Source organism: Chionomys nivalis, chromosome 19 (genome assembly GCF_950005125.1).
Source record: "Chionomys nivalis chromosome 19, mChiNiv1.1, whole genome shotgun sequence".
Lineage (NCBI taxonomy): Eukaryota > Metazoa > Chordata > Mammalia > Rodentia > Cricetidae > Chionomys > Chionomys nivalis.
This window is the reverse complement of record NC_080104.1, coordinates 4,359,974-4,372,326: the sequence shown is the minus strand read 5'-3', so window position 1 is coordinate 4,372,326 and position 12,353 is coordinate 4,359,974. Positions and strand designations below refer to the sequence as shown.

Below are 12,353 nucleotides of genomic sequence, written 5' to 3'. Positions count from 1 at the left end.
TGGCCATACCTTAGCAATGGCCACTTAGTGGTCATACTTATATCCCATTGCTTATCTTTCGTCAAAAATCTTTTTATTACACTTTATGTATAAACATAATACAGATTCCCAAACGTCCATGCATTGTTATGTCCACTGTAATGTTGTCCTTGGTCTCACATTAGCATAAAATGATAATTGACTATACATTTATTAGTGAGACCCTCCATAAACTGAACTTCATGAAATCCTACTGTTATCAATGCCTTGCTAATGCTTGAAATGTGGTGCTCCAAGCCCAATCCTCATGTCAGATTCCACTGGGAACATTTAAGGTCCACCCGCAGCTATTCTGATTCAGTTAATTCAGGTAGGACTTGGGTGGACTGTGTTGTTCTGTGAAAGTTTTCTAGATGCAACTGACCTAAGAGCCCTCACTGGAAAAAGTGTAGTCCCGAACAACTGGGACATTTACAAAAGCGATTCCTCCGCCCTCCCCCACCTGGTAAACAGGAAATGCTGAGCTTGGATAGGTGTGGGACCCCCAGCAAGTCACACCAGGCCTTTCCTAGACCTTTCTGATACAAGCTGCAGGCTAAGGAGAGCTTCTCTGGTTACAAGGACACCAGCACTGATGATGCCTCCAAACTTCTCCCCGGCTACCAAGAAATCCTCAGCTACTCCCAATTTTCACTTTATTTATCCAACTCAGCTTAGCAAACTATAACTTATATTACTACTTTTTAAAAACTTAAAAAAATTCCATCTTTTTCTGGGCAGCCATTAAATGAAGTTGTTATAATTGTTAGTTTTTCAAAGTCATATGAAGCCTGAATGCTTATCATAGAGAGAATTATAAAACAGAAAATCTGAAATAGCAAATGTTTCAAATAAAATGTTTTATGCTTACTGAATTGTTTAATTTATTTAACTGTGATTATAAGAATTGCGATTTTATTTATTTTTTTAATTAATTAATTTATTTATTTATTTCTTAAAGATTTCTGCCTCTTCCCTGCCACTGCCTCCCATTTCCCTCCCCCTCCCCCGATCAAGTCTCCCTCCCTCGTCAGACAGAGACCCACATTGGAGCACCGGACTGAAATCTCAAGGTCCAAATCAGGAGCAGAAAGAGAGAGAGCACGAGCAAGGAACTCAGAATTGCGATTTTAAAAGATACTTTCTGCTCTTGTATTATTTTTCATTTTTTGAGATTATAATTAAACAATTTTCCCCTCCCCTTTCCTTCCTCAAAATCTCCCCATATACTCCTCTTTCCTCTTTTCATATTCCCAGCTCCTTTCTTTAACTGCTGTTGTATGCAGATGCATTCTTAGATACATAAACGCAAGCTGCTCTGTCTATAACGTTACTTATTTGCATGTGTTTTTAGGGCTGATCATTTGATATTGGACAGCTCATTGGTGTGATTGTTCCTGGGGACGCCTGTTTCCCCTACTCACAGCATTGTTTAGTGGCTCATGGTTCCTTGTGTAGGACTGAGGCCTTTGTGGACTTCCCTCATCCACGCTGGTTATAGCTATTGCTGTCCTTGTTCTGCTCATAGTTAGGCTGTCTCGCCACAAACTCTCCCTTCCTCTGAATCTTACACTTTCTGTCCTTTCTTCAGCAATGATCCCTGAACCTTTTATGCAGGAATTTTATTGTAAATGTATCCACTGGGACTAGGCTCCATAGCTGCATTTTGATTGGTTTTGATTTTCTATGATGGTCTATGTCTGTTGCAAAGAAAAGTTTCCTGAATGAGGGATGAGGACTGCACTTAGCTGTAGGTATAAGGACAAACACTTAAAATGCAGTTAGAAACTGTGCTGGCCTAGTAATGTGGTGGTTGTAGCTTCTCCTCCAAGATCCATAACTTCACTAGCCCTACACAGTTGCCTAGGTTTAAAGTGATTTTGTGTTGTGTTTCCACTGTAGATGATACTAGCATCATACACACTATTCTCTCAGTTAAAATAGATTTTATAACTGGGTTATAACAACTAGGACTATTTAAAGAATCTCCCTTGATAATGTTACAGTGGATCCTAAAACCATGCTGGGCATCAAATTATGTTCCAATATCTCTTCTACGTCAGGTTCTCTGCTCTCCAGCCCCTAACCAAGAGTGAATTTTGGGAGAGATCAGCAGAGTAAAGCAGGGAGGCCTAAGATAACTAGTTGGTGATTAGAAGGTCACTATGTATCCATAAATTAAAGAAATGGAGAAGGTTTTACCCAACAGAAGTAAAGACCCTTTCTGTGAAGCTGTTTATCATGTAGAATTAAAGTATGTGCTCAGGAATGGACTGTAGCTTGAGCAGTAGTGGGATTGCCTGGAAAGGCAAGGCTCTCTCCATTTCAGCACCAAACAGACAAAGTAAAACAAAACGCGATTCTGCCCTTACATTCCTTTAAAATGGAGGTTGAGATGAGTTTCATGGGACATGAGTGTCACTCACAGGTGCTAAGTCTCAATTTCATCCGCTGCAGCCACCAACCACTTTGATCATCTAATTATTATATTTTGTATTGCAATGAATAAAAGTGATACTTCTGATTTTATAGCAATGATATATAATGTGCATTTAATTTCCTTTTTAACTATTTTCCCCCTTAATCACACTGCCAACTGTCCATATGTAGATACTGACATGAGCTAAACTGGGACTTGTTTTCAGTCCTAAACCTACCTTTTTCCCTCCATTACAGGCTGGCTTCATGAGCTGGGAAAGAGGCTGGAATCTCCATACTATGGCAACAATACGCTGGGGGGCCCGTCCATCCGAAGCGCCTACATTGCTGCCCTGTACTTCACTCTCAGCAGCCTCACCAGCGTCGGATTTGGGAATGTGTCTGCTAACACGGATGCAGAGAAGATCTTCTCCATCTGTACCATGCTGATTGGAGGTAAGGAATCTTCTTCTAGAGCAGGAAAAGAAACTGAATCTCCAGGTGCCCCCTTGAACATTTTGCTCAGGTCTGAAACACAATAGTGATACATTGCCTGATCCTGGAATAGAATCTAACTAGAAGCACTAGTTAGGAAGTAAGCGACAGGAACTTTAATGGACATGTGAATTAGCAGACACCAAGGTGGTGTTGATGAGTTCTCCTTCCGGGCAGATGAAAGCCTATTTAGGAAGAGGAAATGCTGTTTCTTAAAGTATCATTTATCACTCAGGAATTCCCTCAATGTGAATTGTAGGTAGATGCTAGAAACGGCCACCAAAGTTAGTGTTAGCAAATTTAACTCATTCTAGTGTGATGAACATTGAATGCTTAATATATTGTTGTTAAAAAAAATAAAAACTGGAAGAAGCTAGTAATTTGCCTGTTTTCATCATGGTGCAGTACTGTGGGGTACTTGAAGCAGGTCTGTGGGGTCAGCATTGTTCCATTTAACCAATACGTTACTGCGCCATTTCTTACAAGCCTTTGGTATTCTGCCTTAAAAATCCAGGGTTTGACTTTACAAACCTTTCTACTTTGGCAGCCATATTCACTTCTGCCAGTAGGGACACGAGTGAGAGACTGGTAGGCAGGAAGAGGGGCAAGGCTCTGCCTGCTCTGGGGTGCAGGCTTTCCTTCAGGGGAGACAGCCACCCCTCAACATCAGTAACTTTCAGCTTCCAGTCTTCACACACTCCTAAGAGATTTCTGCATTCTGCGGCTGCCCACCACACCTCAAGTCACAGTTAGGGCTGTCTAAGCCTCTTCACCTAGTGTGTCCTGCTCTAGCACCTCCCTCAGTTATGTCCAGTGACCTCCACAGTTCAGCTTTCTGCTTCAGCCGCCTGCTATCAACCAGCCTAGCTCCCATGTAGAGTGTCTCACTGAAATATTCAGCATGATTTCTCCTTTCTGAACCTAAATTGACAGAATTGTCACTACTGTTGCTGACCTTTCAAATGACTCATCTAAGGCTTTGGGGATTAAAGTAATTTCACAAACTTCATAGCCAGTAAGTAAAGGTGGCACTGTTTGAATCAACATGAATATTTCTCTGTTTCAGTGCAAAAAGGGAAACTTTACAGAACAAGGTACTTCAGGTAAGGAGCAGGTTCAGAGCTGCATACCCATCTGGGTGAAATAAGCGTTCTTAGACCAGACTTTGTTAGCACTGTATTTACCATATCCACTACTGCCCTCAGTCCCACACATCAGTCAGCATCACGGGAGTCAGGATGTAGAAAGTATATCAGCACCACGGATGACAGAATATAGAAAGTATATCAGTTAGTGTTGTAATAGGAGCGGCGGGGCTGCGTCCCAGGCACCCGGCCACCCGCATGGCTTATGCCCCAAAATAATTACACGGAAACTGTATTCTTTTAATCACTGCCTGGCCCATTAGTTCCAGCCTCTTATTGGTTAGCTCTTACATATTGATCTAACCCATTTCTAATATTCTGTGTAGCCCCACGAGCTGGCTTACCAGGGAGGATCTTAACCTGCGTCTGTCTGGAGTGGGAGAATCATGGCGACTCACTGACTCGGCTTCTTTCTCCCAGCATTCTGTCTGTTTACTCCACCCACCTAAGGGCTGGCCTATAAATGGGCCAAGGCAGTTTCTTTATTAAATGAAAGTAACTCCTCCATCATTTCCCCTTTTTTTGTTTAAACAAAAAATAAAGGCTTTAATTTTAACATAGTAAAATTACATATAACAAAATGGTTATCAAGCAAGAATTACAGTTACAATATTTATATCTATTTATCTTTTGTTATAACTAAGGAAAACTATAACTATCTATCCATTCTTTAACTCCATCAAAGACTCCAGAAGGATATAATATTGCCTAAGTAAACAAGAAATAAGAAACTTCAAACTCTAGAAATGACAGAGACATCTTGCTGCCTGGACAGTCACCCAAAGTTCTTTTGTACCATTGGGGCATCCATCTTTAGCCTACAGGCCCATAGTATCCAGCAGACATTTTCATCAAGCAGGAAATTCCAAAGACAGTTCAGTCACTTTTTGCTGTGTCCTGCAGAATGTCTCACAGACTCTTTCATGAGTCAGGAACCCCAAAAAACCATCTCCCCTTTAGACAAGTTTAGCAGTCCTCTTTCTGCGGGTTCTCTGTGTCCAGTTTATGCAACAGTCCAGGCAAGAGCAGTTTTTTGCCCAAATGGCTATCAAACTTCATAAGGAGCCTCTTCGATGCCCATCTTCCTCTTGAAGTAGATTGGTGCTGTCAGGAGCAGATGTGTCTCATTGTCATAAAAAGCCCTAAGTTATTAAAACATTAAATGCCATATTCTGCAGTCTTTGAAAGATATGAAGAATGCCTATTTAGCTGAAATATATCTATGCACATCTAGAAAATCTAACTAACATGACTAAAAGTTTGACAATTATTGATGATTATCCATTAACAACCTATATACATTACATTTTTAAATGAACTACATAATCACAATACCTTAAGAGCAGAAATACATATACATATAACAAAATTAACCTTAAAATCCATACCAATGCAAATTATTCATATCTATATCATTTCCCCCTTTAAATGTAAAAGAACATTTATAAACAATATATGGGAACATGGGCGCAGTTTTTGACCAGGCAGTTTCTTTATTAAATGAAAGTAACTCCTCCATCAGTTAGCACCATGGATGACAAGATACAGAAAGTCTATCTGTTAGTATCACAGAGGATAGGATGTAGAAAGTATATCTGTTAGCATCATGGGAGATAGGATGTAGAAAATACACAGTACTTACAGAGGTCTTCATCCACACGGTGAGATCAACATCTTAACACAGCTTTCCTTGGGGAACTTATGACCTGGCTTACAGGAAGAAGCTGGAAGTTTTGGAGTTTGAACAGCACCAGGCAAAGAATATTTAGTGCCAATTCAGTGAGGAAGCTGAGAAGCAATAAACAAGGAGAGCCAATATCTGCAGTCCTCGGAAAGAGCTGCTGAGGCAGCATGCTGGGACTACAGCAGTTTTAACAGACTCCTTGTTGTTGCCAAGCACAAACAACCTAGAGAGCAGAGAATAAGAATTCTCGTTTCTAAAGAGCTACAATTTGCCAGAACCCATGGTGGGTACTTCACGTCCAGACTCATGCTTCACAGAATCCCACTCTCCACAATCATCCATCTGCTCTGTCTAACAAAATGATTTGCACTTTGCAAGTAAGCAGAATCTATACCTACTGAAAGTCGCCCATGTTTCTTCTTACCCAGATGGAAATGGTATGAAATGCTCAATGTTAAAACCTACTAGTTTGTACATTTGAGAAATCTGCTAGACAATTGGGCATACTGTTTTGACCAACCTACCATACTGAGTGATCCTTGACCAGAAATTGTCAAAACATAATCTCTTCCCCGCTTCTCACTGAACAGGGAGCCATACTGGTCACAAACTCAAAATATAGGGGATATAATTGGATAATGTCACTTTGTTAATTCTTTGTTAAATTTATTTTGATCAAACTTCCTGTTGCAAAAGCAGTATGTAAGTGTCGTTGGAACTTGCGGTGACCTAACAGCAGGTAGAAACAGCAGATTGCTTTCATGTAAAATGACCTAAGTACATTGAATTCTTAAAACTTTTTATTTGTGTTTCTGGGAATAACTGTAAAATATTGTGAGAATTACCCTGGGCTGAAAGAAATAGTGCCCAAATTTTAATATCTCCCAATTAAAAATTACTTGCACATCATTGAAAACTAATTATAAAAACTCACAACATAGGGTAATTTATTCATGTAATTCTGATAGCACTATGAAAGAGATATTAATCTCCTAAGTTACACTAAATTCCACAAAAGTCTAAATATGATTGCCAAGGCTCAAATATCTGACAATTTTTTAGTAAAGCATCCATTGTATCATATTCTAGGAATTAATTTTATTTACTTAAGGTTTATTAAAATAAACAAGTGATTTATTTTTTAAAAGACAGTTAAAATTTAAAGTGTATTAGCAATCTGTAATCCCAAAGAGAGGTGCAGAAGCTGGTAACAGTAGAATTAGTCACTATGACAGTAGGCAGCTGCACTGTTGAAGGACAAAGGGAACAGCACCCCTCAGATAACTATCTAAGATAAAGCTACACCAATGAGTAGCTAAGTAAAGTGAAACCACCCTAGGAAGATGGAAAACTCCTTGCTCCAAAATCTCTTCAGAAGTTTCACATGTTTTATAATTTGCACAGGGCTAAACTTACATTTTAAAGGATTGGAGAGATGACTCAGTTGTTAAGAATACCTGTTGCTCTTGTAAAGAACATGGGTTTGATTCCTAGCAAGCACAAGGTGGCTCACAACTGTCTATTACTCCAGGTCCAGGGGATCCAATGACCTCTTCTGACCTCTGCGGGCACTAAGCATGCATATGGTATACAGACGTACATGAAAGCAAAAACACTCATACATATAAAATAAAATTAAATAAGCCTAAAAATTTCACATGTTGATAGTCACACATATATTCAATATAATCATTTGTAATTATGGAGTGTAAACCTAAGTGGTATATAGTAAGAGTATTTTAAAGAACACAGTAAAGAAATTAAGCAAAATTATTTAAAATTTTATACCAAAAAAACCTATAAGTACGTTGAAAACATCCATTAAATAAGTAATTTAAAAGGTTCAGATACCTCTTTGTAAGCTAATAGTAAGTTAAAGTATAAAGATATACTTTATCTAATAGTAATGTTTAATAACAAAGTGAAATGCAATACAATACAGGAACATCAAATGTGGAGAAAAATTTTTAACTATAATTCTGCAAAAGTATACTGAAAACTACAAAGCACTTTTTTACAAATTTTACAAATGGTTTTAGATTTTGGAAGTCATACAAAGTAAGGAGTCCAACGTCACAATACTGGTTTTACCCATTTAAATTAAAGTTTCCATGTGATCTCTAAAACAAAAGTCAAAGCAACCTTGTGTCTATATGCACGTGGGGCTGCAAATGGACGAGTGTTTTTAGAAGACAGTGGGAATTGGAGCACAAACTATCCAAAACAAAGCATGAATAGACACAAAATCAGAAGATCTACATTCGAAGTACCAATGTGTATTGGAATGTTACAGTCATTAAGAAAACATAATGTGTGCTGGGCGGTGGTGGAGCATGCCTTTAATCCCAGCACTCCAGAAGCAGAGCCAGGCAGATCTCTGTGAGTCTGAGGCCAGCCTGGTCTACAACAGCTAGTTCCAGGATAGGCTCCAAAGCTACAGAAAAACCCTGTCTCAAAATAACCAAAAATAAAAAAAGGGAAGGAAGGAAGGAAGGAAGGAAGGAAGGAAGGAAGGAAGGAAGGAAGGAAGGAAAGAAGGAAAGAAAGAAAGAAAGAAAGAAAGAAAGAAAGAAAGAAGGAAGGAAGGAAGGAAGGAAGGAAGGAAGGAAGGAAGGAAGGAAAGAAAGAAAGAAAGAAAGAAAGAAAGAAAGAAAGAAAGAAAGAAAGAAAGAAAGAAGGAAGGAAGATGCGGGGCAAAGGGCAGACCCATGAGCTGATGACACTGAAGGTCACTTCAGGTATGGCAGTGACTCTAGACTATAGGTCAAGGACGATGGCATGGCCAGTGTGTGGTATTGGGAACCAGACAAAGGTGCTTGCTGTCAAGGCTGACAACTTGAGTTCAACACTTGGAACCCACATGGTGGATGGAGAGAACAACTCCAAAGCTGACCCTCTAACATTCACTCATGCACCATGGTACATTCACACTCACATCCACACCCAAATAGACATACACACAAAAATAAATAAATAAACAATAAAATGTTTTTTAAGTGAATGTTGCTGTGTCCAATATATGACTACTTGTTTAAGGTAACCTGGACCCCTACTAAACAACATGAAAATTAACTGCAAATGAGATTTTGAGATAAACTTAAAACAATCACCAAGAAGACATCATTAGTGCATATCCTCATGAGCCTAAATTTTGTGTTTCTAAAGTATGACACAGATGTCTCTTTGTCTTTACAAAGAACTATAAATTGAACTGCAGCATCTCTCCTTATCAGAATACATTACTTAGAGCTTGATTAAGAATCTGCAAGAGTTTAAATACTGGCAAACATTTACCATTCAAAAGACTGCTTCCCGGCATATTTTCTTAAAAGTTATACAAATCTGTAAAGAAAAACTAAAGCACATTTGAAAATCTGTTTCAAGAAAAGATTTTCAATATTTGAATAAACAATAAGCTTACTAAAACACTGCTCAGTATCATTCATGTAGATGTAAAGTGAAACCAGAAGTAAAGATCATGTTGCATTCACAAGAAAGCACTGGAGTCTTCTGTGCTATGAGAGATAATCCATGCTTCAGCCTCCCTACGCTCTTCGTGGTCATTTCTATCCAGTCAACAATAATTTTATCAACATCCATCAAATCTGAATACACCTGTACTCGGTGGCCCAGTGATTCCCTTTCCATGGATATAATCAATAGAAGTGTGTGTTTGTGTCCATGCGTGCACGTGTGTGTGCCTAAGCATGCATTGTGTGCATTTATGTGCATTTTTTGTGAATGAATGTGTATTTGTTGCATCTTGGTTTCATAGGTTTCAATACATTATCATCAATTCTACTACTTTGGGTCAGTGAGTCAGAACATCATGATGCCAAGACCCTGTGGAGAAGGAGAAGAGAGGGAAAGGGGGGTAGCTACCTTTAAAAGAGTTATTTTCAGATCCTCCAGCAGGAAATGCCAGGGTGAGAGAAGAATGCCATCAGCAGAATAAACAAGAAGTTTATGAGACAATTTTATCCCTCAGAACTATACCAGAATGAAGATGAATTGTCCTTCAAAGCTATAGATGAATCACAAATTCAATGCTGAGCAGAGAAGTTAGATTACATCCTGTATCATTTTGAGTAGAGAAATCTCAATAGTTGATCAATTTATTGTTTGCAATGTGATTTCTGAGTGTCACCTTTGGTAAGAAGGGTGATTGGTGGTTCTGAAGGACATGAGTTTTACATGATGGGCTATGGATCTAAAAGGCCATTCCATGCTCATGATCACTTTGTGAAACCTTATTGAACTATACAGTCAGCATTATGCATCTTTTTCTGTATGTGTGTGTGAGTGTGTATGTGAGTGTGTGTCTGTGTGTGTGAGTGTGTGTGTCTGTGTATGCCTGTCTGTGTGTGTGTCTGTGTATGTGAGTGTGTGTGTCTGTGTATGCGTGTCTCTGTGTGTGTGTGTGTGTGTGTGTGTGTGTGTGAGAGAGAGAGAGAGAGAGAGAGAGAGAGAGAGAGAGAGAATTAGTTTGGTTTTACCTTGTAAACTTAAGGCAGGTGAGCTAAAAGCAATGCAGCCATCAAATGAGAATATGAGCTGCGGAACAGAGCCAAATTCTAATTTATCATATCAGACTGTTTTCCATTTGTGTCAACAGAGTGATCCACGTAATTGGAGAAAGTCATATTACTTAACATGTAGATGATAACCGCAAGGACATAAGATTTCAGAAGGCTGCCTTTTTCAAGGGACGTGGGCATGGATTTTCTGAACCAGTCATAAAATTTTAGCTTCTTGTTTACAGTTATAAAGCTATAAATGATGCTACAGAGTTGCAGTAGATTCATTTAGCTCAATAAATATTTATACTGCATGGAAGCTACGCCAAGTGTGCTGGATGGTTGGAACAGAGATCACTAAGGACAAATGCTGCCCTTCGAGTTCACAACTTAGTGATAGGTACAGGTGTTCAAGCAGATCGGAGACCTGTTACCAGGCTTCTTTAGAGCTTGTTTTGTATTGTAATACACACTTAGAAAAACTGGTAGACATACAAAAATTCAGAATCATGCATAATGCATGACCAAAATGTAGTTTTTGTGTATCTTTTTCTGAAATAGTTAATAAAACAATGTATATTATTGCTGACACTAAACAGAAATTTTTTCCAAATCTTTGAATTTTTTTCTTTAAAACTTAGTACTGACTGCCTGGAGTTACCTGATAAGTTTACTTTAGTTTATGTGCCAATCAGCTCAGCCTTGATGTCCAGATAAAGCTTCCTGGTACAGATGGCTCGTCATTGAGACATGTTTAGTTGCAATGGAACATTATTTTCACACTTCCTTTGGGTCTGCCAACTCAACACTCCCTGGCATGATTTTATGTTTTGAACCTAGATATAATTCCTTAAGTTCAGGCCATTCTTAAGATGTCTTTGAAACATTTAATTCAACCTTTAGATAATCCTTCTCATTTTGTTTTGATTGCCTCCTGACATTCACAACCCAGTATTAACCCAAGGATGGTTAATAAAGAACAGAAAATTCCAGGTCAATGAGGAGATAGGAGAAAAGACAGGAACCAACAGGGTTATCTGAAAGTTGAGATCTGATCCCCTTTACCATCAAAAGAAAAGAGCCCCTATACACAGTCTGCAACCACAGTAGAAATGCTGTTAAAAAGCACTGGTAATAGTATCATATGTGAGAAAACAATGGTTCCCAAGTTCAAGGAAGGAAAGAGAATACGGCAAGAGAGAGAAGAGAAAAGACAATAGCCAGTCCCAGGCTGTAGTGAGGTTTTCCACTCCTCTGAGTCCTGTTTACCTCTTCCTGAGATGACAACAGGAAAGGTTCTTTCAAAGACCTGATACTAAAATAAAATTGTATAAAATGCATTTTATGTAAAGGTATCACACAAAGTGAAAGAGCCTCCAGCTTACTCAGTAGGTCAAACACTCAAGTATAGATAGATAGATGATTGATAGATGATAGATAGATAGATAGATAGATAGATAGATAGATAGATAGATAGATAGATAGATGATAGACAGACAGATAATAGAGAGACAGATAGATGATAGATGATAGATGATAGATAGATAGATAGATAGATAGATAGATAGATAGATAGATAGATAGATAGATAGATGATAGATAGAGATTATATATATATATATATATAATCAAGTTTTCTGAGAGAGAGAGAGAAAAGTGAGTGATAATTTCCAAACTGACCTGGATACAGAAGTTTTGAGTCAAACTTTTGCAGCAGATAGAATGATTTTGCCTGACAGTTACACACACACTTTCTGCCAAGACAGAATGACAGAATGACTGTCAGTGACCCAAGTCGGGGGGGAGGCTATGAGAACTGGGTTTTATTTTCTAACTTCTTAACTTAGAAGTGGTTTCCTATGCAGAAATAAGACTTTGAAATTGTGGTGACTCAGATGGGATCTTTCCAACAACATTTATGAATGCTACAATTAGTCCAGTAATTTATTTTATTGATAATGTACAATTAGGATGCTAAATGGTCTGAAAGTATTACTTCTCTCAGTTTAAGTGCTTTGCACATTATAATTAAGCAAAACAAAGATAAAATCATACTGATAATTAAGAAACACAGTG

The 12,353-nt window shown here is 38.4% G+C and overlaps 1 protein-coding gene across 1 annotated transcript in view; it reads left to right on the top strand.

The window, feature by feature from the left end:
• Kcnh8 (potassium voltage-gated channel subfamily H member 8) overlaps positions 1-12,353 on the top strand; it is a 461,323-nt gene that overhangs the window by 366,526 nt on the left and 82,444 nt on the right. Inside the window, exon 8 of the mRNA XM_057751424.1 lies at positions 2,695-2,892. Coding sequence (XP_057607407.1) covers positions 2,695-2,892 — 198 coding nt within the window. The remainder of the gene's footprint in view (positions 1-2,694; positions 2,893-12,353) is intronic.